Genomic DNA, 22,357 nt, shown 5'->3' on the forward strand with positions numbered 1-22,357 from the left:
CTTCTTTCTGGATTTCCAGATGGTGAGGTTCCGGGGAAGGGCCCTTGTCTCTGGGTCAACCTTTCATGTAATTGGGGTCTCCTGGAGCCTCAGTCTTCCCACCTGTGAAGTGGGCAGGGTGCACCTGGCTCACCCAGGTGGGGGACGAGGGAACCATGGGAGAAGATTGTGCAGAGAGAAGAGTCTGGCTCCAGGAAAATGGGCCGGGGGTTGGGGGGCAGGGAGGAGGAGCCACCTTGGTGGCAGGACAAGGCTAGTCACCCGCCAGCTCCATGTCACAGCCGGGGATGCCAGCAGGCCTGGCATTGAGGACGCACTCAGGATGGGGAACAATGTGGAGAAACTTCTAGGAAGGCAGCTGCCCCGCGGCATGCAAACGACATGCAAATCCGGGCGGGCAGCCTCCCATCCACCTGGGAGCCCCCACCCACAGGCCTGGCTCTGAACAGACTGCTATCTGCATGGGAGCCCATTTCACAGACAGGGAAACCGAGGTGCTGAGAGAAGGCCGCAGAGCTGGATTCGAACCCAGTACTCAGCCCCTCTGGACCACCTCAGAGCCTTGTGGGGTTGGGGGTGGGACACTGCCCGAGACCGCCTGGCACTCAGGCGGCACCGGGCAAATGCTTTGGAGTCAGACAGCCAAAAATCCAGAATCTTCTCCCTCTTCACTCCCTCCCTCCCTTCCGCCAGCAATTATGAACCCGACGTTCCATGCTGCTCTCAGGGCATTTCGTTTGGGGGTCCCAGGCCCCCAAAACCCAAGGACGATCATCTAGCTACCACTTAGCCGCTGGCTCAGGGTTCTGAGCCCTGCACCCAGGGCCTGGCGCCCGGGGATTAAAACTCCCACCATGGGGTTTCTTCTGAAAGGAAGCAGCCCTGTTTCCCTGCAGAAGAGCCACCGGCAGCCGGGAAAGCACCAGAAGGGACTCTCCTAGCGGTCCGGCTGTTCATAAAGATCCACCTGCCCAGGGAGCGAGGTCCCTGTCACTCCCAGCCCAGGTTCGCTGAACGGAAGTGCAGTAGCATAAGAGAGATCGCTGCCCCTCCCTGGCTGTGCTGACCGGGTCCCCACTGTCCGCGGGCCTCCCCCAGACGGCGCAGGAAGGAAGGGGGGTGCTTCCCACCTCCCACCCAGGAGTCAAGAGGAAGGGGCCCCGGACGGTTCAGGGCTGGGGGTTCCCGCCCAGCACACCTGCAGGAGCCTCTGCCAGACTCCAGGCCGACGGTAAAACAGAACCTGCCCGTGGTGGCCAGCGGGCTCAGGGTGCCAACAAACCTACCCGCCGACTGCAAGAGGGGGGACCCTGCTCCTGGAACATCCCACTTCCCAGGGAGCAGCTCCTGCAGTGAATGAGGAGGAGAGATGAGACCCACGCTGGGCGCCCGGGGGCCGAGCTGGTGCCCACCACGCCCGCTCTCCTCCACCAGGACCCTCGGTGACCGGTAACCAACAATGTTGACAACAGAACACCAGCTCAGACACTGCCCCTGTTTTCTGGACGGGGAAATGGTGCTCAGAAGGAGGGTGTCAAGAGCAGCTGCCACCCGCACCCCAGCTTGGCTGGGCTCCCCCCAGATGGCAATGGCATCGAAGAAAAGAATAACGCTCGGGAATTCCCTGGTGGTCCAGTGGTTAGGAACCTGCACTTTCACTGCAAAGGGTGCGGGTCCAATACCTGGTCAGGGAACTAAGATCCCGCAAGCCGCGCCCCAGAGGTGCCCTCAGGCCCCACTTCTCATCCAAGAACTGGGCACCCTGTTGGCGGATGCATGGACCAGCTGGAGGACACAGGGAGGGGCCGGGCGGGCCGTCGGCCGGGCAGGGTGCCAGCTGAGGCGGGGGCCGCCAGGCCGGGAGAGGGTGGCCGCCAGGCCCATGCACGCCGTCCACTGGGCACTCACGGGAAAAGGGCAGACGGGAGTAATCACAGGGTGATGGGGGCAGGTGGGCAGGTGAGGGTGGAGATCGGAAAGAAGAAAGGAAAAGGACAGAGGGAGAGACAGAGAGAGATGTGAGGGAGAGAGAGAAACCGGAGACCTGGGGACAGACGGACCCGGCCAGGTTCCAGGCCCGGCTCCCCCATGCCAGGCAGGGTGGCCTGGGCGAGTCACACCGCTTCCAGCCTCCAGCAAGGCCCCAGGCCCAGCCAGAGCCCCGGGGAAGAACGTAACGGGGCTCGTCCTAAAAGGGGGGATACAGAACAGAAGGAGCGGGCGTCCCACCCCGCCCAGAGTTGGCAGCCCCTGGGGCTGGGGGCGCCCCCCTGGGTAGGGGCCTCACAAGCCCGGAAGATACACATTGGAAGCCATGGGGTGGGCTGGGGGACATAACCTAACAAGGCAGAGGCTGGGGTGGCCACGGGGACCCTCAGAGACCCCTCACGGGGCAGAAAGAGAATGTGACACAGCCCCAGGGCCCACGGCCACTCCAGCCTGGACAGAGATGCCACACCTACCCCAGGGACACTAGGAGTCACACCACCGCCTTGAGAGAACCCCTGGCCCCGCCCAGACAGACCACATGGCCCCCCGCCTGGACCTCTACGTGGCATGGACCCGGGTCTGCCCCATGGCTGCACACGGACCCTCCCAGTCCTATCTGGACGCATGCTCCCAGCCCGACACGTGGACCCTCAGCCCTGCCCAGACGCAGCAGGTCCCACCACCCGGAGTGGTCTCCAGGCGCACATGGACACGCCCGTCCAGCCAGACCCAGACACACAAACACAGACACACCCTCGTCCGCTGGCTGGCTCTCAGATAATGGCCCCAGACGGCCCGCCCTCGGCCGCTGCACCCACCCGGCCCCCACTGCCACGTGGCCACAAGGGCGGCCACTTCTGTCTGCTTTGTTCACAGGTGCATACCTGGTGCCCAGAATGGGGCTGGTACACAGCAGGAGCTCCATACGTCCCTGTGGAAGGTCCAGACTCAGACACACACGCACCCGGGTGCCCAGCCTGGCCTTTGCGCCGTAAAGCAGTCCCATGACCCCGTGGACCACACGGTCGGGGTCCCCTAAGGAGACTCCATGAGAATCTGCCCGGCATTGCTGAGCCCCAAGGATCAGGGACCCAAAGCCCTCACTGGATTTTGTATTCATTTCCTGGGGCGGCAACAGGCCGGGGGGCTTGGCACAGGGATTTGTTCTTCCACGGCTCTGGAGCCCAGACGTCCAGAATCCAGGTGAGGCAGGGCTGCGCTCCCTCCAGAGGCTCGGGGGAGGGTCCTCCCTTCCTCATCCAGCTTCTGGGGGCCTCTGGGCTTGTGGCTGCATCACCCCAGTCTCTGCCCCCAACGTCACACGGCCATTTTCTGTCTCTGTGTGTCTGTCTCTGTTTTTTCTAAGGGCACTGGTCACCCTCCTCCACTATGGCCTCATCTTAACCGCATCACACCTGCAAAGACCCTATTTCCAAACAAGGTCCCCGTTCCGAGATTTTGGGCAGACGTGCCCATTCATGCCCCCCGATAGGTTTCTTCCTGGAATTAGGGTTTCATCTGTTCCTTGCTCATTGTCTGGAAGGCGGGGGTGGCGGCAGGCGGCGCTGACTTTGTGCCCGCCACACCCCTCGGCCCCATGAGACCCCCGCCGGCCCTGACGAGGGGCAAGGCTGCGTCCCGAGCTGGGGCCTTCAATAGGCAGATTGGTTACCGTTTAACCCCGTGACCCCCAATTGTCCTCTGGCCGAGCGCAACTGGGCGAGCAGAGGAGGGCGGTCCGGCCCCGCCCCCACGTGTGCCCACCCACAGCCCACAACCCCAGCTGCCCCCGGCCCCGCCCGGAGCAGTGGATGGCGTCTGCAAACGGGGTCACTGGGCCTTCCAGAGGGCCTGGGATGCCCCTCCAAGTCACCGCAGGGGGTGCTGGCTCGAGATCAGAAGGCTCGGCGGGTTGAAGGGTCTTTGTGTCAGGTGGGGAAACTGAGGCACAGAGCAGGTGAGCCCTGCCCAGCATCCCCTGGCTGCACCTCTGGATCAGAGAGGGCGCACCCCTGTCCAAGATCACACAGCACGTGAGGGGAGGAAGGGATGGAACCTGGCGGTGGGACCCCCTGCAACCCCTGAGGCCCTGGTCACACCTCGCGGCTCCCTGGGGCTGCGTCAGCAAGGCGGCTCGGGAAGCCACGCGGACGGGCGCGGGCGGCTGACCTGTGCCCGGGCCGCCGATTCAAGCCACTGACTGGGGCAACGTGACTTTCTGGCTAACGGTTAATGGGCCCCACCGCACGCTCAAGATTCCCGAGACACGGGGCCAGCGGGGGGCACGGAAGGCTCACACACGGGCACACGTGCACGCACACACGTGTGTGCTTGCAGACCCACAAGCATACAGCCACGTGCACACAAAACAGCCACGGGAAAGGGTCACCTGTCATCCACTGTACAGACGTGTGGAACAGGCACAGCGCTGGGATCGACACACATGGATACACAAGCTCAGCCACCCAGACCCCAGGACACACTCACAACACGCCCACACATGCCAGGGCCACGTCGCATGGGGGTGCACGCAGACGTACACAAACACTCCAGACACGGGGACACACAAGCAGGCGCCTGAGGTGACAGATACACACACAAGACGCTGCAGATGGGTCCACATGGCCCCAGACCGTGCACACAGACACACGGGAGAGCCACGCCAGCAAACGCATGGTCACGGACACCACAGGAGGGGGTCTCAAGATGCCCCCAGAGACCCGGCTCTGCAAACACAGACCCCGACACACACAGCGTCCCTCGAGACGGGAACCCCCAGCCCACAGGGACCCCACGTAGCCACCACGTCCCGACGTACACGCGCTCGCCCACGTCAGCGGGTTGGACCCCACGTGCGCCCCATGCCCGCCGGGCACCATGCGTGTCATTAGAAAGCGTGGGGAGGGGCCGGGTGCTTGGCAGTGACCACGGAGGTGGGGAGCAGCGGTGGGTGCGGGGGGCCAGGCCACAGCGGCAGTGACCCCTCGGCGGTGACCGGGCAGCTGGGCGGCGGCGCCGGGGCCAGATAAGGCTCTTCCGGCTGAGTCAGTGTGGTTCCCAGGGCTGGCACGGGCGGGGGCACGGTGCCAGGGCTGCAGGCGGCATCCTCCCCGCACCCGCCACGGCCCACCTGGCTCCACGCCAGCAGCCGCAGTGGCTTTGATGAGGTGGGCGCTGCCCCGGGCGGGCAGGGCTGGGCTCCCGGGGGGCTTCTTGGCACAGGTCCCGCCCCCAGCACGGGGCCCAGGGACCCCGGCGCCCCAGGAAGACGCCCGGCGCCAGAGGTGGCCTGCAGGACCCACGGGCCTGGGCCCAGCCCACGCTGCCCCAAGCAAACTGGCTCAACGTCATTGGGCTCAGAAGCCAGTGCCTGACCTCCAGCCTGTGCCCAGAACACACTCCACCAAAAAATTCTCCTCCTCCTCCTCCCTGGTCCCGCAGGACTGGCTGTAGCGCTGGCCTCTTCCACTCCTCCCTGGACTGTAGAGCCCAGAGGGTTCTCCCAGAATCCCTCTCTCTCCCCCAGCACTAAACCATGCTAAGGCCCCCCTCTGAGCCCACCTTTGCTTTGCCCTAATGTCTGCCCACCCCTACCCCTCCCACTTTATGTTCCAGCCACGCCATTCCAAGATGCAGGCCCTAACCCTTCTCTCTCCATCTGGCCAACTCTTACATGTCCTGCAAAGCCCCAGCTCCAAAGCCCATTCCTCTGGGCAGCCTTCCCTCTAGCCCAGCCCTGACTCTTCAGGGCTGAAGTGCGTGTGTCCCTCTCTGGGCCCCCAGTCTCTGGGGGCTCCCAGGTAGGATGAAGAAACCATCTGCCACCTCTTCCCGGAGTCCTGGCAATTCCTGCTCCCTAACCCCACCCCATTCAGCTCCAAGCAACTCTCGTGAGCCCAGAGATGTTCACTGCAGTGTTGTTTACAACAGGGAAACAGGAAAACAGACCAGCGTGTTGGTGTCGGCTCCACAAGGGAACCCGCAACAGCTGAAAAGAACTCGGCTACTTGAAACACTCTGATAAAACAGACAGATGCAGAGTGAAAATGATGAGAAAAAATGAGAAAAGCAGTGCGTCCAGCTCAGCGTTTGGCAGATCCTGGCAGCCCCCCGAGAGACCACACTTCGATACCTTATGCGTCACATTTCTGTGTAAATGGACAGAGAAAGGCCTGGGAAAACCGTAGCTGCTGCCAGCTAGGTCACAGAGGGGGCTAGCAGGTCTCAGGCCTCACTGGAATCCTTCCCTTTTTATCCCCCACCAGAATGGTGTCAAGTGTCACTTCTGGCATCAAAAAAGGACTTTAAAAATGTATATACGTGTACCTCCCATAATTTAAAAAAATCGAAGTGAGGTGAAAGGAGCAGAAAAGAAAAACCAAAATGTGACCCCGACCTCTTGCTGAGGCCCAGGGCTTCACCCCAAGTTGCTTGAACCCATTTCCAGGGCCACACACGCTGGGGTGGAGGAGGACACCCACGGGAATTCAACAGGCCCCAGGAGGCCCAGGGAGGGGAGAGGGGACGGGCGGGGTCCACAGCAAGGCCTCAGCAGCCCCGAGAGGCCCTTCCTGCCTGGGGGCCTGTGTGTCCAGGCACCGGCTCCTCACACCCTGCTGTCGGGCCCTGGACCAACCGCCTCCATTTCAGACGAGGAGATCGAGGCTCGGAGGGCCACCCGGGCTCCCCCGAAACCTGCAGCCAGGGGGGGCTTGCCCCCTGGCCCTCACCATCTGTCCACTCCTCCAGTACACCCTGGGGCCAAATCCCAGCTCTGACACCTCCCCCGTGCGACCGTGGGCAAAGCTGCTCGACGGCTCCGTGCCTCAGCTTCCACAGCCGCACGACGGGGCAAATGCAGCGCCCCCCCCCGCCCCCCCCCGAAGTGAAGGTACACGAGACACACGTGAGACGCTCCGTCTGCTGCCTCTGCATAGTTGGGCGACAAATACCAGCTAGAACTGTCACCTCTATACCTCTGAGCTCATTTACAAGTTGTGGGGAGCAGACACGACCTCGGAGAGGAGGGACAATAAAGATCCCGACCTTTAATGCAAATCAGAACCACAGTGGGACTGCACGCCACCCCACCAGGACGGCTGGAATCAAAGTCATAACCACACGCGTCGGCGAGGACGTGGAGAAACTGGAAGCTTCGTGTGGCTGGCGGGGACGCAAAATGCCACATGACCACATGACGCAGCACCTCCACTCCTAGGTCCATGCCCGTGAGAGCCGAAAGCACGCGTTCACGCACCAACTTGTACACGCACGTTCACAGCAGCCAAAGGGAGAAATGACCCAGTGTCCATCGGTGGACGAATGGGTAAATAAAGTGCAGGATATACGTGCGTATGATGGAATATCACTCAGCCACAAAAAGGAGAGAAGCACTGACACTCGCTACCGTGTGGACGGACCCCGAGAACACGATGCTCAGGGAGAGAAGCCAGACACGGAAGGACACACAGGGTGTGATTCCACGGATGGGAAACGTCCAGAACAGGCAGATCCACAGAGTCAGAGAGTGGGTTCCTAGCTGTCAGGGGCTAGAAGAGGGGGTGGGGGTAAGAGCTAAAGGGTACATTTTAAAAGGTTTATTTTTGAGGTGATGAAAATGTTCTAAAATTGACCGCACAGCCCCGTGAATGTACGAAAGACGACCAAATCGCGCTTTCGATAGGTGAATTATGTGCTAGGTGAATCTCAAGTCAATAAAGCTGTTAATAAAAACCCCGGCGTTTGAGTCATTGAGACTAAAGATTCAAATCCTTAAGTGGCTGAAGAGCTGCAATTAAAGACTCTGCTTAAAATCCCACGATGGTACAGCCCTGCTGGTAACAGGAAACCACCAGGATTTCACCAGGATGCCACACCTGACGGCAGCAGGCTGAGATCCCATTCGCTCCCCGTGACACACTGCGATCCCAGCCAGTGCTGGCCTCCATCAGCATGAGTCCCTGGGGCCCCGTGGCAGCGAGGTTCCAGGCTTTCAAGGAAAGATTCCGTGGCCCTGAGCCCGCTGCTGCCGGCCCCTCCCCAGCCTGGCTGCCCCCCAGACCCTGTAGCCGGCGGCAGAATTTCACGGCTGTCGAGGGTTTTCGGGCGGAAGTCAGGCCCAGGCCCTGCCAAGACCGGGGAGGAAGAGGCAGTGATGGTGCCAAGCAGGCGGCCGGCCGGCCCGGCTGCCACGTGCCAGGAAGGGGGTGGGGCAGGCGCCAGAGTCAACACAGCCCCCGACATCTGCTGGGCTGGCTGGGCCCGGGCCACTGTTGACACTGGCCGCACAGATGCCTGGCCAGCTGGGCGGGAGGGCAGTGCTGGCAGCTGGACCTGCCACAAACAGGCAGGCACAGGATCCTGGCGCTGCAGGGCAGCCCCCCGGCTGCCCACAACTTCCCTCAGCCCCCACCGTCTTGGAATCCAATTCCATCCCCCGCAGGGCCCAGCCGGGCGGCGGCGTCTAGCCTCCACACGCAAGCCAAGCTGCATCCTACCCCGGGGCCTTTGCACGGGCTGTTTCCTCTGCCTGCCGCACCACCACCCCTCAGTGTGAGGGCCCAGCTCCTTCTCCGACCAGGCTTGGAGCAAGTGCCACATCCCGAGAGGCCTCCCCACATCCCCAGTTGGATGCCAGGTCACGTTTCCTCACCCCTTCCTACCCATTTGTTTACGGGCCTTCTCTGCGCCCAGCAGAGGAGCTGCGTATCCAGTAGGTGCTCCGTAAGCGTGAGACTGACTGTGTGACCCGGGTTCCCTGGGCCCCTTGGGCCTCAGTTTCCCCACCCGTGCCCTGACCCTGGGAGTCCTCGAGACATCATCATTGTGTCCAAAGACCAGCGGGACAATGGCCCCTGGAGGCCCTTTGTTCCTGATGGGCCGAGGGGGCTTTGTGGCCAGGACACCTGATCCCTGGACTCTGCCTGGCCTGGCCACCCAAGCCCCGTCTCCCACCAGTGTTGGGCCAGTGTTGGGCCACGCAGCAGAAGCTGCTGGGCGGGGCCAGGGCTACCTGTCGACCCCCAACCCCACAGGGGCTGCGGCCCTGTCCCTTCCTCTGGCCTGGCCGTGACCCTGTGAGGCGGGGGGTGGGAGGTGTCTGGCTCTGGCCCCCAGCCTGGGGCTTCCTGAGGGTTGGACTCAGCGCAGATGGCAAATATTCGGTGAGTCCATAAATATAACTCGCCCATGAGGTTCCCGTTTGTGTTATTTTGACCCCAGCGGACGTCAAGAGCTCGGTTCTGGGAAACCCGTCCCCCACCCCCAATGCCTCGCCCCTGTTTTCTTATCTGCAGAACTAGACAGACAGCAACCCAGCCACAAGCGGCTCCTCAAGAAGAGGAGGGAAACTGAGGCAGGGAGCGGGGGCGGAGGGGGGGGCCCTGATCCCAGGCACTGGCTCAGGCTGGGGTCCACACGCAGAGGAAAAGCCTTCAGGCGGGAGGGGGCAGCCGGGGCCACGCGTGGGAAGCGGCCAGCCACGCCCTAAGGAGATGACGTCTGCTGGCTGTCATCCCACCCCTTGGCACTGCCACCCGCGTGCCAGGACCCAGCCGGAAGCCAGGCGGCCCCACCCAGCCCGAGATGCCTGGGCAGGGGATTAACCTTCCTGCCCATTCCTCAGGCTGGCCTCCTGCCTTGGGGCCGCTGCCCTGGCCGTGCCCACCCCGCGGGCACTGACCCTTCTGCCTTTATACCTGCCCCGTCACTCCCATCACAGCCCCTGGCTTGTTCCTCTCACACTGTGCGTCCAGTTTCCAGTTCTGTACTTTATCTGAGCTTTCTGAGGGTTGCCAGGGTCCCAGCGCCCTTTTCCCACATGGCGGCTGGACCTCATGCTCCTTCCAGGAGGGTCCCACTGCCCGCTCTGGAAGCCAGCATGGGGGGAGGGTGCCCCAAGGCCATACACGGCCACCTCCCGGCTCCCATGCGCCTGGCGCGTCCGTAGCCTCACATGAGGCTCGGGCGCTGGGCCTGGGAGGCTAGGTCCCCACCGTCCACTCTCGGAGGTCGGGGCAGGGCCCAGCTGGCCTCAGGCTGGAATGCAAGCCCAGCCGGCCGCCCCGGCCGCCATCTGGTTTCCATCTGCCCAGCCCAGCGAGGCCCAACTTCAAAGGATCCCCCGCCCGGCCACTTCCTCTGCCCTGGCCGCCCGCGGGGAAGGCACCAGGACGGCCCGCTTCCTCCCCACCCCTCCGGAGCCCCCAGGAGCTGCTTGGCCGTCCACACCAACGTGGCCACCCGCTGCTCAACCCCCTCTCCACAGCCACAGGCTCAACAGACCAGACTCGACGCCACGGACAAGGCCTCTGGCCCTGTGTCCCTGAGCCCCCGCCCCTGCCCGCCCGCCGGCCACACCCGTGAGCCCCGTGGAGCCTCGTCCAGGCGTGCGGCCTTTCCCAGGGCCGGTCCCTCTGCTCAGAGCCCCCTCCTTGCTCTCTCTCTCTGCTTGTCCTCTGGTGCAGATGGAGCCCCCTGAACTTGCCCCTCATGTCCCCACATCCATGCATTTACCGGCCAGCCCGTCCCACCCACAGGACATGATCCCACACTGTGGCTTCCACGAGATGCCCAGCACCCGGCAAGCGAATGCCTGACCATCGGGGGGTGGGTCGGAAGGACCCCGGCAGCGACTGCCCACAGCCCCGGTCAGGACGCGAGGCCCACCTGCTTGAACTGCTCCTCGTACGTCCACTCCCCGTGGTCCGGCGGCTGCAGCTGGGGCACCGCGGGGGCAGCCCCTCCGGGGAGGGCCGGGCCAGCCCCCGGGCGCTCCTGGCCGCCCAGAGCCCGGGGCCCGCCGTCGCCGCGGAAGGCCTGGAGCGGCTGGGCCTTGCGCGGGAACAGGGCTGCGGGGCCCAGGCCGGCGGAGCCCGGGGGGCCGAGCCCCTCCTCGTCCTCGTAGTCTTCGTCCTCCTCGTCGTCCTCCTCGTCCCCCAGATCGTCCTCCAGCTCCTCCTCCTCCTCCTCCTCCCATTTCGGCTTCCTGGGGCAGACACAGGGCGTGGGTCAGGGGAGAAGGCAAGGCCCGCGTCTCCTCCGCCTCACTTTCCCTGTCTGGACGCGGGTGAGCAGCCCCACGTGCTCTGGCTGCCGAGAGCACCCGTGGGGAGACCAGCTTAGGTCGTGGGCCTTACTCCCCTCGTTCCCAATTAGCCCAGAGCAACTAGAGGTGCCCCTTTGGCAGAAAGCCCAGCCCCTGCCCGCCTGCTAACCCCGTCTCCCCTCCCGTCCCCTCCATCACAGAGGCTTCCTTGCTGGGCCTTGAAAATGCCAACCCAGTTCCGGCCTCGGGGCCTTTGCTAAGGCTGTTCCCTCTGCCGGGCATGCTGTTCCCCGCTCCCCCTTGCCCTTCCTAGAGGCTGTCACCTCCGCAGGGAGACCTTCACCCACCACTGCCCGAAGTTGATCCCGGCCCCAGCCACACCCCTCCCCAAGACCCCTGCTTTATTTTCTTGGCAACTCTGATCGCAGCCTGCAATCGCCCTGCTGCTTTGCTCGTTAAACGTCTTCCCAGAAGGATCCCACCGGAGTTCTGCCAGCGCCCAGCTCAGGGCCTGCATCAGACCCCGGGGAGACGCATCCGGGGGCCAATGGATGCACCCTGAGCAGGTTGCACCGGGGCTACGGACTCCACCTGTCCCCGCCACTAAATCTACTACAGCCTCGCCAGGCAATGGGGGCCATTGGCCACGTGTGAGTAGCTCCATTTAAATCAAGATGAAGTAAAGCTACACAAGCAGATCCCGGCCGCACTGGCCACACTTCAAGTATTTGTCAGCCTTTTGAGACGGGTGGCCCCGATCCTGGGTGGTGCAGGTGGAGAAATGTCCACCGTCCCCCAGGAAGTTCTAAAGGATGGTACATCCTGGGTGGTCAACAGGACAGGGGTTTTGTCCTTCCCCTATGGCTGTGTCCCCAGGGCTGAGAGCCACCGGCACATGGCAAGTGCTCAGCATGGGGCGCCCACACACCCCAACTCACAGGTCATCGTCGGAGCCCTCGAAGTGACCGTCACCTTCAGGGAGGCCAGTCGCCTCCCTGCCTCGGCCGGGTGCGGGGGGAGACCCTGGTGCCCCCTCTGGGGCCACGTCCTCGTCCTCCGAGCCGGGGGGCCCATCCTCGGAGCTGCCGGGGCTGGGCGCGTGGCCGAGGCCGGCGGCGGCGGCTCGCATGGCGGCCAGCGCGGCCATCTGCGCCCGCTGCATCCGGGCGCTCTCGGGCTCCCTGTCCTCGTCCGGGGCGGCCCTGGCACGGGCCGGGGGGCCAGCCGAGGGCTCGGGGGGTGGCGGCGGTGGCTGCCGGGCCTCCAGCTCCTGGCGTGCCCGCTGCTGCCGCTGCAGGAGCGTCTCCATCACCGCCTGCAGCTTCATGGCCCTGCGGGCCGGGCCGCCCCGGGCACCAGGGCGGGGCGGCGGCGGGGGCGGCCCCTGGGGGGAGGGGGCCCGGCCGCACTGCAGTGTGGGGGCCGCGGGGGAGCCGGGGCAGTGCAGGGTGGCGGGGGGCAGGGGCGGGGGCCGCCGGGCTCAGGCTCAGGGCTGGCGGGGCATGCCAGCGGCAGGCAGGCGACGCCTCCTTCTCACACCGGGCACTGGGGGGTGGCGGTTGGCGGGTGGCTCATTCACGTGTCTGCAGAAACCTGGGGGTGACAGGAGAGACCGTCAGACCACGCCTGGGCTCCTTCCCACTGAGGTCGGACCTCAGAGGCCTCTGGGAAAATCCTTTCCATCCACGTCCATCAGTGTGCAAACCTGGGGGCCTCCTTGGAGGTGGAGGAGCACGTTTGTCCCATCTGCCCCCACTCTGTCCACCCTCCAGAGGGCTGGGAAGCAGGGTCACCCCGCACTGGACTCCCGAGGGCCTTGAGTCGGCCCCCACCCGTCTGGGCCACAGAGAAACACTTAGTGGACGACAGCACCCAGGGGAAAGACCTCGGATTATGGCTTCATACACAGAAACAGGGGGACAGGGTGTTTCTGGCTTCTGATTGGCTACAGCCAGCTACCGGGCACCAGAGTCCTGGGGTTCTGGGTTCCGGTTCTGAGTTCTAGGTGCTGCTCACGGCCATGCTGGTGCAGCCTGGCCCAGGGGGCTCCGGGCATCTCACAGGCATGACGGCCGACCCAGATTGAGCACCTGCTGTATACAGACTAAAGCTCCCCCATTCATGCTCTCACCCCATCTCTAAACCTCAGTCTCTCTAGGCCTCAGTTTCCCCATCTGCAAAATGGTGCCCGAATGGCACCCACCTCGCTGCACCCAAGCAGGGATGAAGCGAGTGTGTGATGGTAAAGGCGGGAGCACAGCAGGCACTCGCTGGACTTAGGGAAGGAGGCTGGATGGTCCCCATTTTACGGATGGGGAAAACTGAGGCTCGGAGCTGCCCTGCTGGAGGACACACAGCAGGTTCCAGGCAAGGCTGGGAGTTGAACCCAGGTCTGGGTGACGTCAGAGCCTCCCACACGGCCCCCATGTGCCTTCTGCAGGGAGTTCCCCTGCCCTTTGGGACCCCAAGTGAGGCCAAGGTCCCAGAAGGCAATGCGCTCTGCCCCCAGCCCGGGGTACCTTTGGACCACCGCCAACCCACCTTGCCAGGGCCTCAGGCGGGCTCTGGGTACAAATGTCCCAGAGCCCGGCACAGCTGGGCACCACCAAGGACAGGAGGATGCAGGTCCCACCCCAGCCCCACTCACCCAAGCCCAGGTCACACCCCCACCCGCCCAGGCCGCCAATAAAACAGACTAGGCAGAACCCAACAGGCCCGGCAGTGACACCCCAGATGGTACATCACGGGAACACAGGAGGGTCCAGGAGCCACTCCAACCAACAAATGAATCCCCAAAGGCTCCTGAGCAGCTCCTGGGGCAAAGGGGTCCCACACACAGGAGGGTCCAGCGGCCAGAGGCTCCTGGTAGCGGGCGGACACTGGGTCACCAGGCTGGCCACCCTCCCGGCCCCTCCTGTGACCTGGTAAGAGAAGCCTGACCACCCCCCCCAGGGGAGTCTTGCAGTGTAGACCCTCCCAGCCTCCCCAGTCATGGGAGGGGCCCTTTCCCCAGTGCCTGGGTCTTCCAGCAGGATAGGTGAAAGGGCAGTGGGGGGGGCAGGTGGGGGGGGGTCCCTGTGGGAAAGTAGGGAGGGACCCTACTTTCCCCGAAGGGCCTCAGTATCTAGCAGGGGCAGGGGTCCCAGGGCACAAAGACCCTCTCGGAGGCCATAGTGCTGAAGAATGACCAGCACAGCCTGTCCTTAGAGGCAGCAGGATAGCACCCAGCCCCCACCCCCGGGGGACAGGCGGTCACCCCCCCCACCAGCCCCAAGAAGTGCTGAGGGGACACTTCTCACCCAGTGTCTAGTCTGGTCTGCTGCCCCTCCCCCACCTTTGACAACTTCAAGACAAGCCCCCCCTCCCCACGGAAACGCTCTGGGCAACGCCCCCCCTCTTTGGGGGGCAGAAGGAAGAGGCCAGAGGAAGCCACGCCCCCTCAAGCCACCCCCCCCCCCCACAGGCCTGCTGGGTTTAATGACCCTTCCGGGTCCACGGGTGGGGGAGGGGAGCAGGGCAGGCCTCCACGTTGGGGCTGGTGGAGGGGGCAGGTGGGAACCCCGGAGCCCCCCTGGGCTCTAGCCTGGGCCCCCCCCCCATGGCCGCCATTAACCCTAAGCTGGTGACGCCCACCCCCTCCAGACCCCTCCCCCCCAAGAGCCCTTTGTCCTCAGGCCCTACCCCCACTTTATGACAACCCTAGGGGAGAGGCATTCCCTGGCAGGGACCGGGCGGGGATGGGGGGGGGGGGTGCTGGGTGGCCCTTGGGACCTGGATGGGGGGGGCAGGGAGGGATCTGGGGCCACACCCTCCCCCCCCCCCATGCCTCCCGGAGAGAGAGGTCACCCGCTCGGCCCAGGGCTTGCAAAACACGGTTATTTAAAGAGTTGTGCAAGGCTGGGGCCCACGGGTGGCGAAAGGGGGCCCTCACTTCACGAAGGGAAGAGGAGGGGGAGGGCGGGGCAGAAAGCTGGGGAGGGGGCTAGGAGAGTCCGGAGGGGGCGGCCCGGAGGAAGTGAGAAAAGAAACACTGAAGAGAGAGAAGAAATAATACGACAGAAACCCCAGTCCGATTTCAAAGGCTTCTTGGAAAGCGGCCGATTTGCATGGGGGGGGGGCAACCCCTCCGGGCCGGGCGACTGAAAACGGAAGATTATTGACAAACCGGCCGCCCGGGGTCCGCGGAACGTTGGAATTGACCAACGCGCGCTCCCCGAGCTTCCTGCGCCCGCTTTTGTGTCTGGGGGGGGCACTGAACGGGGCAGGGGGCGCTTTTCCCGGGGATCCCCGCCAGAGAGTCAGGGCCCGGGCCGAGCCCACCCCGGCCGCGGGCCCCGTGGTGTCCCCTCCAGGGGCCCCTTTCTGCCCCAGAGCCGACACTTTATAAATAAACCATCCAGGCTGGGGAGGGTCGCCAGGGAACTGCCCTCCCCACCCGGCGCTCCCACTCCCCTCGGGGCTACCGAATAAAACACCGATTCCAGCGGGAGTAGATGAAACAACCCCGACCACAGCCCCCCGCGCGCGCATAGAGACCACTTCCTTCCGCTGGGAGGGGGCACACACGCTCGCGACCCCCGGTCACCCCCGCGCTCGCCCCCGTACAATATGGCAGGGGGTGAGATCTCCAAGGGAGTCGCAGAGAAAACCACACCAACTCCGACCCACTGGGATCGCCTTTCCGGCCCTGGACCCCCACCCACGTCCCTGACCAACTTTGGGGACCCCCCCTCATTGGCTTCCAGGGCGCGCGGCGCCCACCCGGGACCGAACGCGCGATTTAAAAGTCCGGCCCACCCCTGCCCCAGCCTCACCGCGCGGGGCCCGCTCGGGGGGCGCAGGGCCCACTCGGGGGGCGCATGCCCCACGCCTGGCGTCTGGCCCTGCCCCGGCCGCGCCTGGCCTCCGGCCCGGGCCGCGAGCTGCGCGCTGCTGGCTCCCGGCCACCGCCGGGTTTGTGCCGCGCGCCGACTCACCGAGTCTCCAGCCGAGTCCGCGTCTACACCCCCCACCGACCCGATTGGTAAAAGTCTCCCCGCGCGCGGCCTCCCCCGCCCCTTCCCTCCCCCCCCCCCACCGGCGCGCTCACCGCCCCGCAGACAAATCACCGGGTGACAAATCGCTCTCAGATGCAAATACCTCGCCGGTGATTCAGCGCCGCGGCTCGGGACGCGGGGAGGGGTCTCGTGAGGCCCCCTCCGCCTTCCCGGACGCCCCCTCGCCCCCCGCGCTTCGTCCGACTACGCTCGACAAGCACAGGGGTGCTGGGGAAGGGGAGAGAGTGGACGGAAATTTTCAGGTCGCGGCCCCTTTAAATGATAATAAATAATAAAAGGGAAGGGGAACAGGGACGCGGTATACCCCGCCCCCTATCTAGGGACAGTGGGCAAAGTGCGCGCCGCGGGGCCGAGCGTACATGATGCCGAGGGCGCAGGCGGGGCTGGGAGTGCCCCAGGGGGAGAGGGAGGGGAGGAGGTTGGGGCTCTGTCTGGATGGGATTTGGGGACGCTAGCCTGGTCCGGGACCCCCCTCCCCATCTTACCGAGCGCCTAGGATAGACCTACCGGGCTCAGAGTTTCACCCCCGCCCCTTAGACTAAGCAACTCGAGACTTCACCCCCCCCCCAAGAGTGGTGCCTCGGTTTCCAAGTCTGTAAAATGGGGATTAGAGACTTGATAAAGGAAGGAGCTGCGGCGACGGAAAAAGAGAGCGGGGCGGGGTCGGAGGGAGGGAGCCAGGGCCCTGCGATGGGGGCGCTACACGGTGGGGAGGGGTCTGGGAGAGGGCGGGGCTGCCAGGCGCGGGGGCACCGCACTGGCAAAGGCGTGGGGGTGGGGAAGGGCGTCCAAGATACCTAGGAGGGCTCCTCGCGAAATCCTGTTGACCCCTACCCTCCCACCCCCACCTGAGGTTCCCATCACCTCTTGGGAACCTGACTACCCACACCTTCTAGAAGGAGAGACAAGATTATCTTCTTGGTAATAATAGTTCAACAACAATTTCCACGTTTTGAGCGCTCGGTTGTGCGGCCATGTGCCCAAGGGATGAGGTTCACATTTTTGTGTAGCAGAGACTCTTAATGTCCCCATTTCAGAGAGCGGGAAACTGAGGCCCAGAGTCGGTTGGGGGAGGTGGGCTTGGGGTTGTGGACTCAGGTGGGAGGTGTGAGCCCCTGAGGCCGCGCCTGCAAGCTAATCGCAGGGGCCCAGGCTCCAGCTCAGATAAGAGCCAAGTGGAAGCATTGGAGGGCCGGCGGGGGCCACCCAGAGGGCCCTCACAGGGAGGGGCCAGAGTCCCTGATCTTTGGTGGGGGGGTTGTGTGCAGCCCCCCCCCCCCCCCGCAACACACACACACACAACGCACAGCATTGCCATCTTCTGTGGGTAGTCCCCCTCTGGACATCACCCGCCCCCATCCGCTCTCTGGGGAATTCCCAAGCCCATGGGATGGTGCGAGGGAGCCACCCCCAGCCCAGGGCCAGAGTCTGCCTGCCCCTTTCACTAACCCAGCCTTCCAGCCCCTGGGCTGCCCATAGCCTAATGACAGCAGGTGGCAGGGAGGCCTCCACCTTGAGGCTATTAAACCACCAACCCCAGCTGCCTGCTCCGCCCCTGCCACCAGAGGGGCAACAACTGCCCTGCCCGAGGAGGGGGGAGAGTTTGGAGACCCAGGTGAGCTGGAAGAGGGAAGCCACCCTTTAAGGCCCAGGCCCCAGATCAGTTCCAACGTGCAGGAAAGCCCCCTCTCCACCAAAGAGCCAAATTTCAGAATGCAACCCCTCCCCCACCCCGGGCAGGTGCATGGGCCTCCCTGTGTCTCAGTTTCCTCCTCTCTAAAATGGGCCAATTTAAATTTATTCCTCCTACAGTGGTTTTGAGGATGACATTCCCCTCTGGTCAAAGGGAAGGGGGCAGGGAGGGGTCTCCCGAAGGGCAGGAAGTGTGCCACTCTGTCCCCCATTTCCCAGAGGGAAGTGGTTGTCTCTAAGTAGCTGGGTGCAACTTCCCAGAGGTGCCTGGCCCGGAAGGGTGAGGAGCTGCAGGATTCCCAGCTGCCTCTAGTGAAGGGGGTCCTATTTTTAGCCCAGTAGGGAGCTGGGAATTGATACCAGATTTGCTGGCTCTACCAGGGACGGGCAGAAGGCCTGGGTTGCACCTGGGTCCTGGCTGTGTGATTTTAGGTTAGTACAGACCCTGCTCTGGTCTCTGTTTCTCAAGATGGGAAATGGGTACAGCGACCCCCAGCCCTCTAAGGTTTCCTGGCCAGACCAGCTTGTGGGGGTCCTGTAAAAACCAGCCTGATTCTCACTTAGCCCCTCAGACAGTCACTCCTCCTGCCCTCTATTCAGGCTGGGGGGTGCGGCATCTTTTTAAAAGTTCTGGGACTTCCCTGGTGGCGTGATGGTTAAGAATCCGACTGCCAATGTAGAGGACAGGGGTTCAATCCCTGGTCCGGGAAGATCCCACATGCCGCGGAGCAACTAAGCCCGTGTGCCACAACTACTGAGCCTGCGCTCTAGAGCCCGTGAGCCACAACTACTGAGCCTGCGAGCCACAGCTACTGAAGCCCCCACACCTAGAGCCCGTGTGCTCCACAACAAGAGAAGCTACTGCAATGAGAAACCTGCGCACCTCAACGAAGAGTAGCCCCTACTCGCCCCTGCCTGCCGCAACTAGAGAAAAAAAGCCTGAGGGCAGCAACGAAGACCCAATGCAGCCAAAAATAAATTAAAAAATAAAATAAAAATTGGCCCAGATCCCAAACTGCCCTCCTTCCCACATATATTCCCCCTGAAACATATTTCTGCCTCAGGGCCTTTGCCCTGGCCATTCCCCTGCCTGGACCACCCTTCCCCAGCTGTGCCTTTTCATTCAAACTGGAACCTCACATCACCCTGTTTTTATCTTCATCCGGGCTCTTCTGTTCAAAACAGCTGCAGTTGTTTAACCTCCTTAGCCTTGATCACAGCTGGTTGCATCTCCAATCCTGAGGTTGGGCCTGACACATAAATGTTGGTTGAATGAATGAATTCATGGGTTCCCTTCTGTCCTCTCTCATCCCGTGGTATTTTTGGAGTCTGTCTACACAGAGGTGGAGGGCAAGTTAACTATTCACCATCTCAATCTCAAAAAAAAAGGAAATAAAAAGAAAGACCTGGGGCTTCCCTGGTGGCGCAGTGGTTGAGAATCTGCCTGCCAATGCAGGGAACACGGGTTCGAGCCCTGGTCTGGGAAGATCCCACATGCCACGGAGCAACTGGGCCCGTGAGCCACAATTACTGAGCCTGCGCGTCTGGAGCCTGTGCTCCGCAGCAAGAGAGGCCGCGATGGTGAGAGGCCCGCGCACCGCGATGAAGAGTGGTCCCCACTTGCCGCAACTAGAGAAAGCCCTCGCACAGAAACGAAGACTCAACACAGTCATAAATAAATAAATAAAAGAACGTGAATTTCTTAAAAAAAAAAAAAAAAAAAAAAGAAAGACCTGGAGGGGATGCTGGGCCCAGCCCCAAATCCCAGAACCCGGACTAGCCTCCAGGTTGCCTTGTCCCTGTGAACCGGGGTCTATGAAAATGTAATTATAACTTCTTTTTTTTTTTTTTTAATTTTTTATTTATTATTTATTTATTATGTTTATTTTTGGCTGTGTTGGGTCTTCGTTTTTGTGTGAGGGCTTTCTCCAGTTGCGGCGAGTGGGGGCCACTCTTCATCGCGGTGCGCGGGCCTGTCACTATCGCGGCCTCTCTTGTTGCGGAGCAGAGGCTCCAGACGCGCAGGCTCAGTAGTTGTGGCTCACGGGCCCAGTTGCTCCGCGGCATGTGGGATCTTCCCAGACCAGGGCTCGAACCCGTGTCCCGTGCATTGGCAGGCAGATTCTCAACCACTGCGCCACCAGGGAAGCCCTATAACTTCTTTTAAAGTAGGAAGAAAAAAGCGAGTATAATTATAAGGAATAGATAGTCATGAATCCAGCCTAAAGTAATTCGTCGTTATACCAACGCAGCTGCAAAATAGAATTTTTAATATTTTTTCATAGAAAGGGCCCAGGAGACCCAGAACATTCATAGTGCGGCTCTGCTTGACCCATTTTGCAGCAGGGACACTTTGAACCGCGGGTCCAGGTTGCGATACGCGTGAGCGACTCCCCCTAGACCCTGGGGTCCCTTTGTGGGGTGGACCCAGGGAAGCCAGGACCATCCGCGGGGTGCGCGCGCCCCCTGCCGGGCACCTGTGGACTGCAGCCGGGGGCGGGGCTTCCGCCGGAGGCCGCCAGGGGGCGCCGTCTCACCTGTAAAGGAGCTTCCCGGGTCGGACGGGGAAACTGAGGCCCGCCGAGCCCTTCCTGTGGCTCCTTAGAAATGCTCCAGGGTAGAGTTGCCTGACAAAATACAGGACTTGCAGTTACATTTGGATTTCCAATAAACAACGAATAACTTTAAATGTATCCCAAATAAATATTGCACAGGACATAATGATACTAAAATTTTTTTCACTGTTTATCTGAAATTGGAATTAACACCTCTCTCGATCAGCCCGGAACCCCGGGGCTTATCCCCATGCTGTGGCTTCGGGTCCCACCCCCCACCTCACCCCCTCCCAGTTCAGCTGCACCGGCTGTGCCCTCCATCTGGTATGCTCTTCCCTCACCTCTGAGCTCAGGTCACACTTCCTGGTCGCACCTCCTCCAGGAAGCCTTGCTGGAATCACTGCCACCAAGGTCAGGCTCACAGTTACTCACAAAGGGCACACATATCTCCTTTGTAACCTTTTTCACTGCTGTTATTTGCATCTCTCTAGGTAGTTCGCCACTCACTGGCCCCTTTGCCAGCTAGACAGGGGCTCTGTGTGGGCAGGGGTCAGAGGGTGCCTCGTACACAGAGCCTGGCAAGCAGAAGGGGCTCTGAAAACTGCCCAGCTGAACAGACTTGAGGATAAACCAAGGGTCTGCAGTTTTGGAACGATGCCTCTTCCTGGATGTCCCTTTAAACACTTTAACTTCATTTTTAAAAAACTTTTTCGAGATCATTGTACATTTTTTTTAAAATAAATTTATTTATTTATTTATTTATTTTTGGCTGTGTTGGGTCTTCGTTTCTGTGCGAGGGCTTTCTCCAGTTGCGGCGAGTGGGGGCCACTCTTCATCGCGGTGCACGGGCCTCTCACTGTCGAAGCCTCTCCCGTTGCAGAGCACAGGCTTCAGACGCGCAGGCTCAGTAGTTGTGGCTCACGGGCCTAGCTGCTCCACAGCATGTGGGATCTTCCTGGACCGAGGCACGAACCCGTGTCCCCTGCATTGGCAGGCGGATTCTTAACCACTGCGCCACCAGGGAAGCCCCATTGTACATTTTTTTTTTTTTTAAAGGATTTTCTTTCTTTCTTTCTTTCTTTCTTTATTTGTTTATTATTTTTGTCTGTATTGGGTCTTCGGTTCGTGCGAGGGCTCTCTCCAGTTGCGGCAAGCGGGGGCCACTCTTCATCGCGGTGCGGGGACCGCTCTTCATCGCGGTGCGCGGGCCTTTCTCTATCGCGGCCCCTCCCGTTGCGGGGCACAGGCTCCAGACGCGCAGGCTCAGCAATTGTGGCTCACGGGCCCAGTTGCTCCGTGGCATGTGGGATCTTCCCAGACCAGGGCTCGAACCCGTGTCCCCTGCATTAGCAGGCAGATTCTCAACCACTGCGCCACCAGGGAAGCCCACATTTTTTAAAAAAGTATTTTTTATTTATTTGGCTGCACCGGGTCTTAGTTGCGGCACACAGGATCTTTAGTTGCGGCATGCAAACTCTGAGTTGCAGCATGCATGTGGGATCTAGTTCCCCGGCCAGGGACGGAACCCGGACCCCCTGCATTGGGAGCGCGGAGTGTTAGCCACTGGACCACCAGGGAAGTCCCAAGATCATTGTAGATTCTAATGCACAGATATCTCCCTCATACCATTCACCAGGCTTCTCCCAACAGTGACATTTTATAAAACTGTAGTACCATATGGAGATCAGGATATTGGAATTGCTACATCCCACCCATGGATTCGTATTTCCCATTTTACTTGTACTCGTGTGTGAGTTTTCTCTGCAATTCTATCAGCTGCGTAGGTTTGTGTCTCCACCACAGTCCAGGGGCAGAGTGGCTCTGTCATAAGGGTCCCTCATGTTACCCCTTTCCTGTCATCTCCTACCCCGGCCACCACTCATCTGCTCTCCATTCCCATATTTTTGTCACCTCAAGGACATTACGTAGATGGAATGGTACATCATGTAACCTTTGGGGACTTCCTTCCTACACTCAGCGTCATTCCCAGAGATCCACCCCGAGTGTGTGTGTATCGA

General features: G+C 61.8%; 1 protein-coding gene across 3 annotated transcripts in view; it reads right to left on the minus strand.

Moving 5' to 3' along the window:
* ARID3A (AT-rich interaction domain 3A) overlaps positions 1 to 16,299 on the minus strand; it is a 35,375-nt gene extending 19,076 nt beyond the window's left edge. Inside the window, exons 1-3 of one of the 3 annotated variants that reach the window (XM_057541151.1) lie at positions 16,175 to 16,299; positions 11,974 to 12,628; positions 10,657 to 10,975 (exon numbers count right to left, since the gene is read on the minus strand). In XM_057541151.1, the coding sequence (XP_057397134.1) occupies positions 10,657 to 10,975; positions 11,974 to 12,362 (708 nt within the window). In that variant the 5' untranslated portion in view covers positions 12,363 to 12,628; positions 16,175 to 16,299. The other 2 variants (XM_057541152.1, XM_057541150.1) reach the window with 2 other exon arrangements.
* Positions 16,300 to 22,357: the final 6,058 nt, after the last annotated feature.

This window comes from Balaenoptera acutorostrata, chromosome 2 (assembly GCF_949987535.1).
Source record: "Balaenoptera acutorostrata chromosome 2, mBalAcu1.1, whole genome shotgun sequence".
NCBI lineage: Eukaryota > Metazoa > Chordata > Mammalia > Artiodactyla > Balaenopteridae > Balaenoptera > Balaenoptera acutorostrata.